General features: G+C 43.4%; 1 protein-coding gene and 1 long non-coding RNA gene across 2 annotated transcripts in view; one reads left to right on the top strand and one right to left on the bottom strand.

The window, feature by feature from the left end:
* The window catches only part of LOC308463285, a 447,382-nt gene extending 439,422 nt beyond the window's left edge, over positions 1 to 7,960 (top strand). Inside the window, exon 2 of the long non-coding RNA XR_013979540.1 lies at positions 672 to 7,960. This is a non-coding gene — a long non-coding RNA (uncharacterized lncRNA). The remainder of the gene's footprint in view (positions 1 to 671) is intronic.
* HAPSTR1 (HUWE1 associated protein modifying stress responses) overlaps positions 5,025 to 20,484 on the bottom strand; it is a 26,656-nt gene continuing 11,196 nt past the window's right edge. Inside the window, exons 3-4 of the mRNA XM_080981528.1 lie at positions 18,948 to 19,223; positions 5,025 to 9,188 (exon numbers count right to left, since the gene is read on the bottom strand). Coding sequence (XP_080837654.1) covers positions 8,944 to 9,188; positions 18,948 to 19,223 — 521 coding nt within the window. The 3' untranslated portion in view covers positions 5,025 to 8,943. The remainder of the gene's footprint in view (positions 9,189 to 18,947; positions 19,224 to 20,484) is intronic.

The following is a 20,484-nucleotide window of genomic DNA, read 5'->3' as shown; positions in this document are numbered from 1 at the left end:
TCTTTGTTATAGACCAGCATTTAGCTGGAAATGCAAGGGACTGGACAGGAGACCTGCCTGCAATACAGGTGGCTCTACCACTGATTGATGAGACCATTGCAGTCAGACCACTGGTCCAAACTCAGTGCTATCCAGTGAGAGTTGTTCTGCAGGATTTCTGGCAGAGGTCCTTCACAGCCCTCTCTGAAGATGCCATGGGTTAAGAAGGTACCAGGTACCTTCTGCTTGCAAAGCAGGGGCGCTACCAAGATAAGGCTCTTCTCCAGGGAACAAGTTTGGTATTTTTGTTTTAATGCAAAGGGTTTTGTTTATTCACAACTTCCATTTCAAGCAGCAAATGAAACAACTTGTTGCACCAGACCAAGTACTTCCAGCTAACATTTGTAGGATAAATGGTATCAGAAGAGTCCTAGTTAATGTATTTTGACAGCTGCCCACAAGGTGGTGCTTGAAGTACAAATCCTATCAACATAAATGGAGGCTTTTTGGACTTTTTGCTCCCATCAGTCCCAGTATGCACAGCAGCATATTCCTCCGGCTGATGGGAGTTGTAGTAAACCATCTTGGAGAATACAAGTCCCCTTTTTTGGGCAGTCTGCAGGTAAACACAATTGTCTGGCCAAGTGGTGAGAATTTGCAGGCCAGTTTGGGATTTATAAAGAGGAGTGAAGATAGTTATTTCCACCCCTACTTGGAGATGTCTGTCAAGTAATACTCATGTCAGCTTAGCTGACAACTCTAGCCTCCCCTACGGCTTTTTTGAGTTCTACAACTCTACTGGCACAATAGCTGGGGGCAACTGGGAGGATTGGATTATTACAATGTGCTTTCAGTGGAGCTGGCCTTGCAAATGATGTGAAAACTTCAAGGGGTTCAAAAGGCAGCTGCCACAAATATAATCCATTTAAAACAGCTGCATTGCTTGCCAGTTCATTTCCGGGTCTAATTCAAGGTGCTCAGGTTAGTGTTTAAAGTCGTAAAAGTCTTCAGCCTCAACTACCTCCTTCCCTACAGACTATTTCAGGTGTTAAGATGATCAGGGTGGGAGACTAGTTTCACCACCCTCAGAAGCTCAGGCTGTATGGCTCCAGAGTGCCTTCTCTGTGGCAGCCCCTAAATTGTGCAACTTCCTCCCTACGTAGATGCATCTAGCAACATCACGACAGCTTTCAGACAATGCTGACAGCAAGTATCTTTACCTTGGCCTTTGCCACCCAATATGTAAGTCTACCTTTATGTGACTGCGTGTTTTGTAATTGCAAATTTTTAAAGGTGTTTTTAAGGTTGTATTGCAAAAGTCTGTAACCCACCCTGGGATCTTAAGAGTAAAGTGCAAGTAATAAACTAAACAGTAATAATTCCTGTTTGAATGGGCTAGCACACTGCCTGCAGCCCCAGTGGTAACAGCAGAGTGGTTCAGCACCAATGTGACTTTGTGGGTCTAATGACCCCCTCAAATGCCAGGAGAAGGGGCATCACATAGAGGAATCCCATTTCTGGCTTTGCAGGGTGGACTAAAGGGGACATGAATTCCTTTTGTGTTCTTAAGTCCGGACAGACAAATCAATTCACTTTTTTGAAGAAAAGGAGAAGGGACAGTAAGTCAGATTCCTTGGAATCTGGGAAAGGGCTCCAGCTCAAAGGTCAAGCATGAGCTGCCTGCAGCAGGCCCAGTCATCTCCAGGAAGCTGCCTTATACCAAGGCAGGCTATTTGTCAATCTCGCTCAAAACCGTTTACACTGAGTGGTTGCAGCTCTCTAGGGTTTCAGGCAGAAGTCTTCTCTCAGCCTTACTTGGAGAAACCTGGGATTGAACCAGAGAACCTTCTGCATGCAAAGCAGATGCTCTATTACTGAGCAATGGCTCTTTGCTGCAGCTGGGAAAGCACCCCCCCCACACACACACACAATCTCAAAAACCCTGGCAAACTGCAGTAGACTATAGAGATTATGAACCTGTGGCCCTCTGGATGCTGCACTAACTCTAAAAACCCCAGGCAGCACAGCCAACATGTCTTGGTAGTTCATCTGGATGGCTACTGATTCCCCATCACAGGTATAGACAATACTGAGCTGAATGAACCAATGGTCTGACTCTGTACGAAACAACTTCCTACACTCCTGCAAGAAAAATGGGGGTGGGGGTGGTGTTGATTTAGGTCATAAATGACACACAGGCAGCATAGCAGTCTGGAGTTGCTGAGCCAATTCATGGGTTTTCTCTTGCATACATTTGCACTGAACCAGTGAATGAGTGATTAAGATTAGAAGCAGTTGCTGACCCAGAAGTATTACTTTAGGACATAATCCACACTTTGGCCAAATACAAGGCTAGTTGTATGTAATACTTGCCCGGAAACACAGAATATGTTTACTCGGCATGAACACAGGACCCCCAGCAGCTCGGCTTAATCTTTAATAAAAAGTTTTTTTAAAAAAAAGTTTCCCTTGCGAAGGCATTCTTAAAATAATGCAGCCAATGGCAGCTGGTCTTGGAAACCAGAGAGGTGGCCATCCAAGTAAGTCTGGTAGGAGCACGGGGGCAGGACTAGAACACTACATGTATTCTTAGTGCAGAAATACCTTTTCTTGGTGCAGAAATATCTTCAGCATGGAGGCTACCCAGTGCTGATGACTTTGCTGTAATTTGGTGGAAGGAAATGGAGGTCCGTGTGCAACTGTGTCAAGAGCGATTCTGAATTCCACAACCATGTACTATAATGCCACACGTGGCCTAGCAAAACCTGGGTTCAAATTCCTAGTCCTGAAATTCACCCAGAGGCCATGGGCATGTCAACTCTTACTCCAAACCTCACAGGGTAGCTTTGAGGAAAAAGCCACCACATACACAGGCCTGGGCTCAGGGAGAAGTCTACAACTTGCTCAGAGAAGTCTACAACCAAATGTGAGAACTGTCACAATCAATTATCAAGAACAAAAGGTTACCCATTTTAGAAGGAATCCCCTCCCACACACACACTGGATCAGATTTGACAGGGACTTGGTTTCCCCTCCATTCTGCCTATTTTATGGCTTGGGCCAATGGCACTGCCTGTACATGCAACACACAGAGGTCTCTGTTACCCAAGTTGGCCTGTGTTTGTGCATCCTACAAGTGAGATGAACTCTCTATCAGGGATGGAGAATCTCCAGTCCGCACTCTACAGGCGAATGTTGGCCCACAAGCCCGTTTCCCCCCAAACTACAACCACCTGTCAATCAGCCACCACTAGGTGAAGCAGATCCCTCCCCGCACTCAGTAGGTGGAACTAACCATCTCACTCGCCTATCATCATTATGCCACATTACTGACAGGTGGGTAGCTCTGCACACTGGTAAAAGTTGACCTATAGGGTGAGAACACAGATCTGGCCATCTGGGCCTGAAAGCCTTTCTTCTCCTTTAACAACAGGGACTTTTACACCTGTGCATCTCAAACTATCTGATGTACTTGAGTGGTACTCCCCACCAGTCAATGTGCCAGATTTCATCCTTGAAGTGTCCCACCCAACTGCATTGTGGTGGAGTCACTGTGGATCAGCAGCTGGTGGCTCATGGTCTGTGAACCACTGCTTCTGGGAAGCATTGTTTTTGCTCAGCCCTTTATAGCTCACTTTCTTCTCATTCCATGAAACTTCTGCTACTTCTACCAAGCAGGGAAAGGATGCGCCATTACAAAGCAATTCAATCCCAGCCTCTGGGCAGACAGCTTCAGGACTGCTGCTATTATATTCACAGCCTCAGCGCACAAACACACGTCTGAAAACAGGCAGTAACTGTGAGGAGAATCAGAACTTAACAGGGTTAAACAGTTCTGTGTGACGTCTCACATTCTGAGGCGTGGTTTGGTTCACATACGGGAATCTTTCTTTGTGTGTGAGTTTCCTTTCGTTTTTGGCTAAGAGACGAGAGAAATGCCTGCTCTCTCGCCGGGACAGATTTATGATGTTTTTCTTCTCATTAAGGGCTGTTAGAGATTAGCAAGAAGCCTGCGTTCAGTCTGATTTATTATCCACACACAAGGCAACACTTTCTACCGCTGCAGAACTCTGCTACGAACTCTGCTAAGAGTTCAAGTTTTTCCTATCAGCACAAGCGTCCATCAGCACAGGGGAAGTGTGCCGGGCGCCATCTTATCTCAGCAGTAACTGTCCTGCATAACATACGCACAGTATGTTAAAACAATGGTGGCAATAATGTTCACAAAAATGTAATATAAAGTTGGATCATTTGGTCCATCTAGTGTGGGGCGGGTGGAGAACATTATCCACGTTAGCATTATGGTAGTAACTAACATGGGTAAAGTTAGTTAATCCAGCCCTGGGATCACTTTCCTTATGGGCTGTCTTCCAGGAGCCACAGGCCAGTGGTGGGTGGGCCAGAGGCCAAACTTTTACCTTTGTACAATAGACTTGTTTCTACAGACATACCTACCTTTCTTTTTCTCTTCCATCCAGCCAAGCAAAGATCATTATCAGAATCCAAGGACACATTCCAGTCAGGTAAGCACACGGGCACTAAATAATGCCAGTGGAGATTGTGGCCTGAGCTTACATCAAGACCAAGATGGAGAGGACCACATTTGGTCCCTGGGGCCCATTGATCTGATGGCAGCAACTCTCCAGCATTTTGGGCAAGAATCTTTGTTAGCCTTACCTGAAGGGCTTGAACTGGGGACCTTCTGCATGCAAAGCATATGCTCTACCACAGAGTTATGGCTGTTCTCCCAATGTATGTGAAGAACTATATAAACATTCTCATGTTCTACATCCAAAACAATACAAATTAGAGCTTTACATTCAGTCACAGCACAGCTAAACACTCTCAGAAGTCTCCAGGACACTGAGAAAACAGAACTACCGGTAATCATTTTCTTCTTCTTACAAGTAGGATTAGTCCTCCATAAATGTGAGATTTTAAACAGGCTATGTTTGACCTCGTTTGAGTTTGGAGATACTTCCCACCCTCTTTTCCGGATGCCTAGAGAAAGCGAAGAGAAGTATTAAAAAACCAAACGAGCTAGGTTGGTTTATTTTGAATTTTATTAGGGTTTTAAAAAGGTATCTATTTCTCCAGCAGGGTAAGTCACATTTGAGGATTGCAGGAGTTCAGTTTCAGACAAAGGAAGAAGAAAAAAAATCAGCTTTGCATTACTTCATTATAGCTCATGTTTTAATATTTAAATTGAACTTTTAGTAATATGCAAGCCAAGCTCAGCTTCAATGCAGGATACACTATTATGTAAAATCTGCCCCACATTCATGTTAAGTTTGGTTTACATGGGGAAAGAGATGAGACAAACGTCACTGGAAGGCATTCAAATTGAACCAGGTAAAAATGCGGAACTGCAATCGACTAATTTCCCACCATATCCCAAAGTGCTAAACATGTCTGTTTTACAATAGTCTTATTCTTCCAGAAGTCACAACCAATGGAAATAATCCACACTGGATATTTAAGTTAATTCGTTACACACCCATTTCCCAGATGAGGCCATCATGCAGTCTAGCTTTTTTGTTTGTTTTGGCAGGAGGCTGAATATTTCAACAGCAAATACAAGGGTTTCAAAAAGCAGTAAAAATAAAGTTTGTCGAAAGACTTACAAGCACACACACTATTAGTGCAGCTAGATTATCAAAGCCAGCTTTTCTGTTACCAAAAAGGAAAAAAATGGCACCAAAAATATAAAAAAAACGCTTGACAAATTTTGTTCAGAGGAGCTAGACTGATAGCAAAGCTTCAAAGCATTAATGAACAGAGGAATTATTATATTCTATCTGATAGGGGTTGAGGGAAGAAGAACTCCACACATCAAGATCCACATTTCAATCTTTTCAAACTCATTAAGCGATAAAACAAACGTATCGTATCCTGCTCCAACTAACATTATGGGCTGGCCCTCACTTAACTACTTTGGAGAAAACATACCACTGATCAGAAAAACCCAGTGTTTAGTGAAGCCCTAGAAAAACCTTCCTCTACTAGTTCTGTACACCTATGAACTAAATCAATTTAGGAGTGAGGGGAGCATAGCAGTGGCAGACGTTATTATGCGACGTTTGTCCATTCCAGGCTGACTGCTACCAAAAATACAAGACTCTGCCCAGTGTTCTGGGCTTCTCAATTAAACAGTCTCCTCCTATGTTTCTGAAGTGCCACTTTTTTTTGGCAGAAAAAGCTGGTGGGTAGTCAGGTTTTTTGCACTGTGGTCTTAAGTCACTACGGCACATACCAGTGTGAATTCTCACGATGGAAGCTAGTTCTAGACCACATGCAAATTACAAATGTCACACAGAAGCCGTGGTGCACTTTTTTTAGGTCAACAATAGTGAACTAGCAGTACATACATTGGCAACCTTTAGAAAGTGTCGTCTCTGGGTTTGTTTTAAAATTCACGCATAGCATCATGAACTACAAACCTGTAGCCACAAACACCACGTAACTTTAAAAAAAAATTATTTGTTTAGCAACTCCCCCAAGCTGTTTGTATTTTAGCAATACTTAAAAGCTCTACAAAAGCAAAAAAGCAACATGCTTCTTGCAATGCATGTTCCTGGCCTCAGGAAGTTATAAGAGTACCCTGTGGTTCAAAGCAGACTTCTTCTAAATGGTGACAAAAGGGCACCTGTGCCAGGACACCTCAAGGCTGAAAAGGCAGAAAAATTCAAGAGCTACTTGTGACCAGCCAACTAGTCATGCTGTTGCATCCCACGATTCAACAGAGATCCCCGTAGGTATTCGAAGCATAAACAGATTCCCCCTCCCCTGCCTCACAACAGCCATTTGCAGGGCGCTTCCAGCCAGGAAGATCCACATGCATTTTGAGCTCTCCATCCTGTTAAGTGAAATGGGGAAGTGACCATGGGGGGTGGAGACCTGGGTTTGCATATGCATTATACGGTGTAGAGAGGGTCCTGATGCCGCCTAGCTGGTCAGGCCAAGAAGTTTAAATTGAATTACTTGAAGGCTAGGCTGCTTAAAAAAGCCCCCAGTTATGGAAGCAGAAAGTAGGCAAGACATCATTCCATTCACCACTTGATTAAGACTGGGAAGATCTCAGGAACTAGGCATGGGTGGGGCCTTCTGCAACAACTGCCTCAGTTCACACATAACAGTAGCTAAACCATGGCTTAAGTGTGAATAGTTTGAACAAGTGGTCCAAGGGTCCCTGGACTGAAAACAGCAGCCACAGCGCCCTGCCCAAGGTGCCCCGCTAGCCAGGGTTAAGCCATAGCTTGGCTTAGCGTTGCATCCAAATCAGGCCTGTGGTTTTGTCTCTCCCAAAATGAGAAACCAAGAACAAACCATGGCTACAGTTCATGGCTTGTCAGCCCACTGAAAGCCCAGGTTCGGGTGCACCACTAAGCCAACCATGTCTAACTTCACTGGGCAAAGAGAGTAACAGCTGCAATCTGGAACCAACCAGCCCACTTCCTCAGTTGCGCTAAGCCACTGTTCTGACTTACCGTTACATGCAAACTGGGTCACTGTCACCGGTTTCTTTCCCACACAGGTGGAGGAGAATAGCCCTTACATGCTGGTCCTCTTCTAAGCCTCCCTTCAGCATTCTCCAAGGTTCACTTAGCTGATCCAACACACCACATGACTGACATTGAGAAAACATGGTACAGCCAGAAACCTGCTTCACCAAGGATGCCACAGGGTGGCCAGGGTGGCAAGAACTTGGCTATTAGCTTACATTCAAGGCCAGGCCAGCTTAAACCCAAGACTTTTCTTTCAGTTTGCATCTGCTGCATATTGCACTGAAGCCACTGGAAACATTTCAGGATTATCTCCTAGAGAAATTTATTTCATGGGACTTTGAAAACAGTCACATCTTGCCCCTGTTGGAAGACCTGCACTGGCTGACTTTGGTGATTTAAGTCATGTCTCCTTAAGCGGCTTGGAAGTCACACTCAACACAGTGGGAAAACATCCAATATCCTTTAAAAAACAAAAACTAGTCCCATTCATCCATTTCCTCATCATTCCACAATGATAATTTCTTCACAGGAAGCACACAATACAAGTCATGTAGTACCCAAGCCACCTGTTCGCCAGTGACAGAACATGTTCCTCTGTGGCAATTAATGAAGAATTATGCTGATTGCTAACAAGGGAATACTCAAGTAATAATGGGCAATCAGCTGAAAGATTTCCAATTAAAAGTTCTTGGGCCAGGAGGGTGTGGGAGGTGAGACTGGTGCAGCAATGTCAGAGTTCTCACACACACAAAGCAAATCCAATGAAGATCCTTTTTAGCACTGATTTAGTTTCCATTGCAGAACCATCGTAGAACCTCTTTACATTACCACACGGCCACCATCAACTGCTTTGGGAACTTAAAAAAGGGTACAGGCCAATACTTAATTATAAATTTGCACACTTAACTATATAGAAATTAATGCGCCCAGTAGAACTTTTAAGAAGAAAATATTTATATATATATATATATATTCAAAAAAAGAAGCCTGCAGGTCTTACATGCCAAGTCATGTTTTTGACACTGTTGTCAAAATGGCAGTACTGTTGAAGCAAGTATTTAAACACAGCAAGAAAAAAAAGGACAGAAAAGCATTTCTATAACCAAATAAATGTCTGATATTTCCTTTTTCCCTTTAAGAGTACAAGTAAGGTCACTTTTTAGCCTTGGAACGGATGCATGTTCTGCCTGCGATGAGCTTGCTAGCTACTACACAACATTGGAAGTCCTCTGCTAAAGAAATCTAAATTTGAAGAAAGCTGTAGTTACGAGAGAAGAATCTACTGTCAGTACGTAAGCTTTCCTTTATGGCAATTATTGAATCTGTGTGACTTGGGAGGAGAGCGCCTCAGGTTTGTTTCCCCAGCAGTAGGTATGCTGCGGATCGAGTGCCTTTAAAGCAGCATGGGGAGGGGGGAAATGAGGAAGAGGGAGAGGTGGGGGTCAAAAGGTTTTGCCATTTAGATCATACGATTGCGTTTATGGGTTGGGGAGTCCGTAATGCCATCACCACACTGGGCTGAGGTACGCTTTCTAGTTCCACCATTGTCCAAGTGGAGTGCCATTTCTTCGGATATGAAAGTGTTCAAGTCAACGTCATGGAGTCCATTTCTCCTTCGGCTACTGTTGGAGCCGCTGCTCACATGAGTGGGTGAGCCCGGGGTACTCGAACGAACACTTATACTAGCCATTGCACCACTAAGACCTGAAGGAAGGAAGGAGAAAGCAGAAATTAGAAAAGAGTCAGCATCCCAAAAAAGCCCCATCAGCCCAACTCCAAAGTTAGACAGCATTTGTCTTAAGGACCGTTCCCAACCCTCATGACCTAAAGATCAGCTCAAAATAGGAAGTCTCCTCCTGCAAAACAGCCTGCAACGTGACTGGCAGAATCAGAAACCACAAGTCACACAGAGCAATGTACCGTGTGTTTCAATTTATTAACTGAGGCCTAGGGATCTTCAGGTGCTTTATGACTTTTGAGGATCTCCAGAAAGCAGCCCAGTGGGCATAATCAAATCAGTTAGGAACATTAGAAGAGTCCACATACTTTCCACATGCAAGAAGTTCAGAACAAGTTGGGACAAGTTTATGTAAAGTACTTCCTGTGGCCACAAGATCAAGGTCAAAGATTGAATTGGAATTTTTTTTCCCTTGAAATTTCTCTTATGCAGATTAGGGTAACTTACACTGGAAAATTCTCTTGTGCCCTAATTTAGTATGTTGACATAACAACAGACCTGTTGGATCAGGACAAAGTCCATCTAGGCTCAACACCCAGTTCTCACAGTAGTCAACCAGATATGCCTCTGAGAAGCCTGCAAACAGGGCCCAAGTCTACTTGCATTTAACAAAGCCCAAAACTGCAGAGCCTGCCAAGTATTGTATTCACAATGGCCATTCATTGTTATTAATGAATGCATCAAGCAGAAAACCTTCACACATTAAAAAAGTAATGGAATTTTGGGGAATGGGGATTTTCTGCCCCACATCACTGATCACAACCAATGTCCTAGTCCAGCCTTGAGCCCCCAGATATTGTTGGACTACAACTCCCATCAGCCATCTGAGGACTCAATATTAGAGAAGGCCACCCTAGCCCTCTTAAGGCTTGCACGGATGTGTTCTGCCTCAACCAGCATCTAATGGAAGGTATCATTTCCTGGCCCCCTTTTCCCTTCCCATGTAGAGTGCCAATTCAGGCAAGACTGGGAAGGCGGCCAGGTTCTTTGTTGCCTTGGTAACCACAATGTTATACAAGGGGTTGGGAATTCAAAACATTTTTCAAACTCTGCGTTCTGGTCACTTGCTTAAGCCACAGTACAAGAATTTCTGAATTGGGGGCAGCTGCTTGTTGTCTTTCTGTGGTACTTAGGAATCTGCACTTTTGCTACTTGTCAGAGTGTTAGCGGTAGGTTCAACAATCATATAAGGGTGATCTGGGTACGTTTATGAGATAGTCACATTGAACTTGGGTAACACCAAAGTCAGTCACTGCAAAAGCCACAGCTTGTCTACCTAACTTCTAAACCAGGCATGGCCAAACTTGGCCCTCCAGCTGTTTTGGGACTACAACTCCCATCACCCCTAGCCAACAGGATCAGTGGTCAGGGGTGATGGGAACTGTAGTCCCAAAACAGCTGGAGGGCAAAGTTTGGCCATGCCTGGTCTAAACCATGGTTATGCTTGCTAGGTATTAATGCTGCAACATCCTCATCAGGCCATACCAATTTCTGGGGAAATATAGTTACCAACTATACTGAAAGATACACAGTTTGGGGAGGGCTGTTCTAGGAGAATATAATTTTATCTGTATATCTCCAAGAAGCACATCAAGACTACAAGGGGAAAGAATTTCAAAATTCCATTGTTTGACAGCAGAAGGGAGCCTAAAGGACGTAGCACTATTCCCAAGCAAGTACATGACAGAATGAGATGCCCCTTTTAAGGAACTTGGAGGCAGCCTGCTGGAACAGCATGCATTTAACTAGCTACTGGGCTTGTTGTCCAGTCACAGCTTCTGCCTAAGAACCTAAAAGCCTGCTGGTTTAGGCCAAAGGCCCATCTAGCCTAACCTATCCTGTCCTTTGGTGCTGTTGCTCAATGGTGCATGTATTCAGAGGCATATTACAGTAGTACAACGGCACATTTAAAGTAAAATGTTTTAGTTGGTGCTAAGTTTCAATTCACCTTGGCAGATAAGTTTTCACATGTTTATAGTATTAACAGTGTCGCGCAAAACAGGTATTTCTAGCACAGGCTTTATGGATATGGTCTGGAGTTCTCCAAATAGTCTGTGGCCCACCCAAGCCCCATCAGCCTTATAACCGTACACACAGACAGACAAGGTTGCAAGGAGGTAACATGAAGATTTATGCCTTGTAGCAGTCTGTGGAACAATTTTTAGGGCCAGGCTGTTAACCTACACTGGCACATAGCTCTGGTCAAGAATCTGGTTGATCGGTTACAAGGCGAGTGATCAATTAGGTTTAAAGTTGCATATTACAAGACCCTTAATGTAGGTGCTACCAAAACCTTAAAAGATGATGGTGGTAATACCCTGCCCCTCTGACAGGGTTGTCCCAGCCAGTCTGGGCCGCTTCCAGCATAATAAAAACACAGCAAACATCAAACTTAAAAACTTCCCTATACAGGGCTGCCTTCAGATGTCTTCTAAAGGTTGTGCAGTTATTTATCTCCTTGACATCTGATGGGAGGGCATTCTACAGGACGGGTGTTACTACTGGGAAGGCCCTCTGCCTGGTTCCCTGTAGCTTCATGTCTTGCAGCGAGGGAATCTCCAGAAGGCCCTCGGAGCTGGACCTCAGTGTCCAGGCTGAACAATGGGAGTGGAGATGCTCCTTCAGGTATACAGGGCTGAGGCTGTTTAGGGTTTTAAAGGTCAGCATCAATACTTTGAATCGTGCTTGGAAACGTACTGGCAGCCAATGTAGACTTTTAAATATATATGGTCCGGCTCAAAATACCAGCCATTAAAAGCTACTTTCACTGTTAAAGGTTTGGTTTAGTTCAGACATTATGTCTGTAACCATATTTTAAAGTAGCCACGGTGCGTCTTTTTTGCTTATTAATAAGCAATCAAGTCACAATGATGCTCAAAGCTACATATTCACAAAAATTAAAATACAGTACAAGAGAATGTGCTTCAGTCAGACAATAAAAAGAAGCATAAGTGACCACCAGGTCGTGTTACTCTGCTTCAAGGGTTTATACCGAAACTTTCCACCTCAGAATGACAACTTTCTATAGCAGTTCTAAAATTCACAGAATTTATTCCTGAAGAGCACAGATTTGATGGCAATGATTTACAAAAGTCAACAGTACTCCCTGATTCAAGAGCACAAGGTTCAAATCACATCCATGTTGATACCCACTATAGACCTCTGAAATACTTGTTTCATTGAACAGTCAAATTGTTATGGCCAAATGCCTGCACAGTAAAACTGAATGTGCACCGACAGTATGTAGTTTCCAAAGGCAGGCCCTTGCAAACCAGCAGTCAAGAAACATACTGACAGGCCCCTGAACAATACTGGATCAGAATCCATAAGAGTAGCATCAGCCTTGTGCAACAGCAACAACAAAAACCTGTGGCACTTTTAACAGAATGTAGCAGATGCATCTGACATAGGGAATTGCCTGAAAAAGCCTTTTTTAACTAACACATTGATGAGTAATGTGCACCAGGGTTCCTACGTCTGCACCTCCCTGCTTTCAGATCTGACAAGAAACAGTTGTCCCTACCAGTCACCAAAGAATCAGCCACATGAGAAAAACACCTTTTGCCTCACCTCCAGCCTCGGAAATATTTCCAGATGGTGACACATGAGACAAGTGTCCTTCCCTGCAGGAAGCCTCAGAGGTGGGGCTAGCTTATTTCCAATGAGCACCAGCTCTATCAATTTAATTCCTAAACCTCAACCAGTCCCAAATAAACTTTTCTTAAAAAACAAAGGGACACCTCCAAATCCAACATTCTGCTACACAAGATTCCCAGAGGAAGGAAGAAAGAATATCTAACCAAGTCACACATTCAGAAGACTAGTAAACATATATTCCTTTGAGTTTCATGAATTTACACACTAAATTGGGCAAATCTACCAACTCAATTAAATATACAGTTTCATTTCACGGGAGGCCACGTGGTGCCCTCTAAGACATCACTCCCATCATCCCAACCAGTGGCGATTTCAGCTAGAGAATTATAATCCAACAACAGTATCTGGATAGCAAGATTTTAGACTTGCTCCAGGCTTATTTCCATGTAACCTACGCAGCAATCTGAACTTGAGAACAAAGAACTTCTTAGAGAAGTCGACAAATTCAGTCACTGATGGCAATCACTTCTCTCCCCTAAGCAGCAACTCTCAACCAATGTCCCTCTGTTCCCTTATAGGAGGCTGTCTTACAGAGTCAAGATTATTGGTTCATCTAGCTCTGGAACATCTACATTGACTGGAAGCATCTTTCCAGTGTTTGGCAGAAGTCTCTCCCAGACCTATCCAGAAAAGCTATCCAACCAATCTAGTGAGTTGCTGAGAGGGACATGACACTGGGCTTTTAAGAAGTAACTTATACTTATTCCAACATCCAATGCAAAGTGAGATAAAGTCCCCATCCTACCACCACATTCTCTACACATGGAAGACATCTGGGAGAGGAGGGGGAGAAGGTATCACTAATAATGGCTGGCAACAAAGCCAAGCCAGAAAATTGTGGACACGTCTAAAGATAGTCTGCTGCTCATTCTGACCGAAATAAATACTGTTAAGTATAGAAAAGTTGAGGGTTCAGTCAGTCCACAACCAACAGAACCTATCTCATGAAATGTGAAGACAGAGGTCCTATAGCCCTCGCTTGCTGGTTAACAGGAGTTGGTAATATGAAGTGAAGCAACTCCAAGTACACATTACAGCACAAGTGTACCACAGCTAATGGCAAACCAAGGGGATGAATTATCACTTAACAAAACAATTAACAGAATGGAAGACTGAGGCTCAAGTACCTGAAAAAGTATCTTCTCTAGTCCTGCTCTACCCATCTATTAATATCTGTTCTACTTGTTAATCTGACTTCAACTTCTCTTGGGCAGGAGATGAAATGGCCCCACTCCCCCTAAAATTACAGAATTCCTTCCCAAATGATATTTGATTGTCCCTCGTGCTGGCCTCATTGAGGCGCAAGGCAAAAATTTTTATTTACTCAGGCCTTTGGTATGTAATTGACCCTTCTGCTGCCACTGCTCTTCTGCACAGTCTGTTATGATGTTAACATTTTTGTTGCTGTGACGTGTGTACAATAGTGTTATCGTTAGCCACTCTGTGCTTCCATCGGGAAGGGCAGGATATGAGTATGGGGAAATGAATTAGTATTCAAATTAACCCTACTCTTGATCTCTCCCAGCTGCCAGAATGCCACTGGAGAATAGACAGACTCCAGGCCACTCAAAGTTGCTCATAACAATATGGGAGACAAAAGCCAGGACCTGAACTGCACAACCAGTTCTCTGTGTCTGAGCAGGTAGCCACACCAGTAGCTGCAAGCCCTTATCCTGCCAAGTAGCAAGCCACTTTGACATGGAAAAGACTTTTGAAAGCTGTTTGCAAGATGGCAGGAAAGCCCCATTATTCAGAGAGAAATACAAATAGGGAACAGGGCACATCAAGCCCATCTGGGATATGACCCAAAGTAGCTTCTCCTGCTGCAGCCAGTGTGTCAATATACTTCTACAGTGCACCAGAGAAACATCAGATGCAGGAGCCAATGGCCCTACAGGCCTCTCCATAGGTTACACACCCTGTCAAGCAACATCCCCTCTCCCTACCAGAGTCTTCACCAGTCCTGCTTTGCACCCTCCTTGGAGTGAAATGTGTTCCTGAACTCCAATAATGCTTGTTTGGCTGCATTATACCTGAATCCGGAATGTGAATGTGAGATATGGGCACAAAAACATGCATGCCATGCTCCTCTCTGAACTTTCCTGCATTGAATGGGAAAGCCTGAAGGGGCCTTCTAAGTGTGTTTGGGCAACTGGGGCTCCCAATTCTGGATCAAATGAATTTGCTTAGAAGCCCCTTTCAAACCTCCCTACTCAATGAAGAAAGATCAGTGGGGGCATGTGGAGAGGCCAGTGTGCACACCCACTATTTGTTTTCCGAATCCCCATTCAAGCACAATGCCTGAACAGGGCCCAATCTGCTGAGGGAGTGGTTCGCAGAAAGCACAGCTTTTCTAGGCAACAGCTGTCAAAAGAGGCAAGGCAGAGATGGAATCCTCCATGTTCAGGGCAGAACTTAAGAACTGAAGTTGCTAAAGTCAATAAGAGTCTCCTAGGTAGGAAACCCGAGAAAAGGGGCTCAGTAACACTAAGCTTTTCTATCTAGGTTTTTTGACCCAAGTTCAGAAGCACAACTGACAATATGTTGCCATGACTGGCCTGGTGCTTGCTGACCCCAATGACCCTGGTTGAGATTCAGACAAACATGTCCTGAAGATTCTTGTTAGGAAAAGGTTTAGATAATCTTAACAAATAAAACAAAACAATCTGAGGGTTTAGACTATACACTTAACCGTGTTTGCCACCTAAGTAGTGTAATTTCACATGACTGTGGGGACCTCCACTGTGTGCACAAGCTGGAAATAACCAGAGCGAAAGACCTCAAGGAAGGAAAAACCCACAGCAACCCCATGTGGACTAAACATGCTACATGGCCAAGAAATGCTACCCAAGGCAGTGTAGCACAGTAGTTATGAGTACCAACCTAGGACTTGTGGGGACAGCATTCAAAAACCCCAAAGCCATTCCGCTTCACTGGGTAAGCTTAGGACAGTTATTTCTCAGTCTAACCTACTTCACCGAATTGTTGTGAGGATAAAATGGGGAGTGGGGGAACCACTGAGCTCCTTGGGAAAAGATCTGATCTAAATGTAAGAATAAGACTGTAGGGATAAAAATGGAAAGCCAGGGAAGGAATAATGGAATGGAGTATCCTACGTGTGAGTGGAATGGATGGCACCCTAAACAGAAGCATTCCAAACTGCAATAACTTACCACAACCTGAAAGAGTTTCTATTCTAAAGCTACCAAAAAAGGACAGAGATTTCCTCAGTTCTATCTTCCAGACCCAGCATATATCCAATTAGCACCTCCATCGATGCAGAAACATGCCCTAATCCTGGTCAATGGTAGCTTTTAATTCAGTACTGGAACTTCAGGTTGTTTCTGAAGTCTTATTCCCAAGCACAAAACCCCATGACATTACTAAGCAGCAAGGCAAACACGAAAAACCAGAAGCCGAAACAGCTCTACCTTGTTCCAAGTCCTAGCACAGCTATGCCTACCTAGCGCTGCATTGTGCTCTCTGACTGGCAGCAGCTCTTCAGTATCTTGAACCCTGTTTCAGGGATCATTTAATTGGAGATGATGGGAACTGAACCTTGTGCTGAGATGTAAGTCATTTTTCTCAATCCCAGACACAGCCAAGTAGATGCACAAATACGTACGTAACAGAAAGCCTGAGAATGAGGCGTTCCCACACTCTGGATGTTTACACTCCTACATGAGAAGGTGGAGCATATTCATCAGCAATATTGGCCATGTTAGTAAAGAGGCAAATATTCATTTTATAGTTAGCAGGCATTTCTTGCAACTATAACTATCTTTGGTTATTCATCCAGAAGGAAGAGAAAGCTTGCAATTACAGCCACAAAGGCTAGGTATCAGTTTGCAACCTAGTAACAGAAGCACTTCCCATTTCCATCTTGCTTTGAAAACACTGGAAGACCAGTGTGTTTGTGGGAGGGGGGTTTCAACAAAAGGCTCTGCCAAGATACACCTGTCTCTAATTCCAGTCTAGGTCAGTGGTTTGCATAATTTGAAGATAAATAGTAACCCAACTGCAATCCATGCTATTATCTCAACAACTCACTATTTATATTAGCTTACCAAATGAGGACTTGAAGCCAAGAACACCTGCACAATTACAACCCAAACCACTAATGCATGATATTTAGTCACCACTAAACAAGCATGCACTTCAGCTCTCTTACTACTATAGGATGATTAGTGGGACCTGTGGGAAATGCTATCAGTGATCCAAACAATGCAACCCACAAGTCTCCCAAGGCACACTACTGAATGTTTCCCTTAAAAATATGCAGTGCTTTGCTCTATTAACATTGGGGCTCTCAAAGTATTTTCTCAGGCTGAAGGCCACATTCCCTTCTGGTCAACCTACTGGGGTTGGGATTGGAGGGTGACGCAAGAGACAACAACTTTACCTTTGTACGGTTTCTACATACACAAACATGAACACACACACCCCTCCATTTTCAACCCAGGCAAGCAAGTCATTATTAGAGTTCAAGGACAATATTTCAAGAATTTTAGCCAGCCAGGCAACAACAATCAAGGAGTGTGAAGCAGGTCCAGTGAGGGGTGTTGTCTGAGCAAGGGAAAGAGGGGCCTGGAGGGCAACATTCAGAACTGGAGCCTGAAGTTTCCATTCCTGGTTATGAGTTGCACCAAAACCTTTTTAAAAAAATCTTGCCTTGCTGTGTTTATCCAAATCTAGGCAACCTTTAGAAGGGCATCATAGCTTATGCCTCTAAAAATAAAAAAATAAAACATTAAAATGTGTTTCTTTCCCTCAAAACAATGCAAGTTAAATGTCACCTCTATAGTATGTGAAGTTAAGCAAGTGTGGGTCTGATCAGTGCCAGGATGGGAACCCAAATAAGCTATTCTGGAAGATCAGGTCAACTTGTTCTTCAAACATCCATTATTGAAATATCCACACCTCTGAAAGCTTACAACCCTGGCGTCTTCCATCTTCTCGAAACTGAGTCATCAGTAGTAATTTCTAAGAGAGCTTGCAATCATTCTAAATCAAGCCTCCTCCCCCATACATGCAGGTGACTTCGAATGGTTTTCTATTTCAGTTGCATCAGCCTGCACTTCAGTTTGAGCATGTCTGCACCACTGGGATCTTTTCATAGGCATGCACTCAAGTGGTAAGTTTAGCACTGTGAAACAAGTAGAGAATAGCATTTCAGCAGGAAGCATGTTCTTTTCTTGCAAGGATGAAGGTGTCCAAACAAGCTAGTAAGGTTTTAAATTCCTCCATGCCGCAAGAAAGCTTTCAAAGTAATAAGTACACATTTATTTGACTGCTGGCCAGCTACAGATTCCAAATTCATGTATACTTAGCCAAAAACAATCATGCATCACATTAACAAATAGAGAGCAAGCCTCATCTCATGATATACAAGAAGGTGTCAGCCAGTGTACCCAAGTGAGAAGTCTACAAAGCTGGAACAACTTTCACCTAAATTGCACCTTAGACTTTATGATTCTTGCTCAAGTCCCTGGGAAGACAATATGGCTGAAAGCCACAGGAGCAAGGCTGTCCCATGGACAAACAAAAAACCGCTTAGCAGTTTTCTATCATCAAGCAGCATATCCATTTTGTTAAATAAAAATAATCAATTAAACTCCAAAACTTAACATTTTTGAAGTGCCCCCTTTTCCCTCTGCTAGAAGAGGGAAATGAAGAAAAGTTTCTTCCTTTTCCCAACATATGTTTCTTAAGCCCTGCTCAACTATGTTCATAACAAGCAAGTGGTTTTTTAGTGTGTTTGGAGTTTGCAGAGTTAAGGAACAGTGATTCAGAGCTATACAACCCTTTGATACCAACATGGAATATTCACTGGAAAGTGCACTAACCAGCTTCCAGGGCAAGAAACAACAAATTACTCTACAGCTAGATGCAACTGCAGAAAATGCAAATGAGGTGTCAAGCTACTGAGAGCCAGTCCAACTGTGCCTTTACTCTTCATGTTAGCTGCCGTAACACCTCACGATCATTAAAGAAGTTAAAAGAGTGTAGAGGCGTGAGCTTTAAACACCCATTCCTATGAAAAGCATTGAAAAAGCCAGAACCATTACCATGGAGAGCTATGGCTTCTCGGAAGGGCTGCAAGTCCGTCTCCACAGAGGAGCTAGTTTCTGTCGAAGTAGCTCGGTTAGGGGATACTACAGTTAGTCTTGGGGGAGCTCTAGAGTTTCGTGGAGGAGGCGCTTTCCCACACAGGAAGCTGATTAAGTCTTCTCTGCGAATAGTTCTTCTGCGCTTTTTAACCCAAGCCAACACATCCTTGTTACGACGCTGATAGCCAATATGGATTCCTACATCGAAACTCCGCTGATGGGCATCCACGCTTTCTGGAAAAAGAGACAAGAATTTTAGGAGGTGCATTAGATACACAGTTAAAATCTGCTTCTGGAGTCAAATACTGACGTCATGTGACTCACTTAAAACACTTTTGAGCCTCTTTGTGCAACCTGTGAAATGTAGCACTAAATGTATGGTTTCTTTGCTTCCCTCCACCACTTCCCATGGAGTTGCACACATTTGAAACTGGCTTTTGTTTTAAAACATCTTTTTCCTGTGTGAAGTTTCTCTAAACATACAAGTGTCCTTTTAAAAGTTGTGCTTTGCTGGATGCAGCATGAAGGCAAAAACCGCTCTGGTTTGCTGAACTTGCAAGGGAGGTGAGGGGAGAAGAAACAATGCAAGTTCAGTCAAAAGAAGCATAGAAGTTGAAGAAAAGGAGCATACAAAACAAGCTGCCAGATGTCCTGGCTTTGCTCTCTGAGAATGTTTTTTTGTCTCACGGTGAGGAGATAATAAAAATAAAGGCAAAACGGGAAGCATTTATTTCATGATTATGATCATAGTTAGAAAGATTGGTCTGTTTCCTGTATCCATCTCCTCGTTGTCTCACTCCAATGGGATTAAAATGCGATTTAATCCTATTAAACTTCTGTCTGATTAAAAAAAATATTTTGCCAACCTGATGCCCTTCAGATGTTTTGAAGAACAGCTTCTGTGAGTCCCAAACTTATGGCAAAGTTTGGCTTTAAAGGTTAAGCACATAAACCACATACCTAGTAACTGTATAGTAAGGACTGCAGCAAAGTATTATTTGAATGTTTTAAGCTGACAAAATCTTTTTTGGGGCAACACTGACTAAAGTTCTTGCCACACATTCAAGAGCATTGTCTTGTGTTGCTAGAGGCATGCAATGTGGAAAAGCAGTGGCACACTCTTAGAGGGTTTCATGTGAACCCTGATGCACAGTGGTGCTCGTTCAAATTAGGAGGGTGAGCACAGTAATATTTAACACAGAAAAGTGTAACCTACAGATAGTGTCAATGCTCATTAACTCAAGGGGAAGATTTGGATTGAGCATTTTTGAGCACACATGTAATTTTACCCCAGGAGTTCTGTAATATCCCAAGGTAAACAGACTCTTGACATCAGACAGAAGCATTAGGAATAAGTTTAGGAGTCAAGTACAACTTTATTAATCCTCCAAAAGGGTTACCAACATCACATCTGGCAAACTATTCATGCACGCTACCTAGAACAAACTATTTCAAATTTCAAAGTGGCATGAAATTTTTGAGGAGAAATCATTTA

This window comes from Podarcis pityusensis (genome assembly GCF_964106645.2).
Source record: "Podarcis pityusensis genome assembly, chromosome: 14".
NCBI classification, from domain to species: domain Eukaryota; kingdom Metazoa; phylum Chordata; class Lepidosauria; order Squamata; family Lacertidae; genus Podarcis; species Podarcis pityusensis.
The sequence above is the reverse complement of the archived record's forward strand: the minus strand, read 5'-3'. Positions and strand labels throughout refer to the sequence as shown.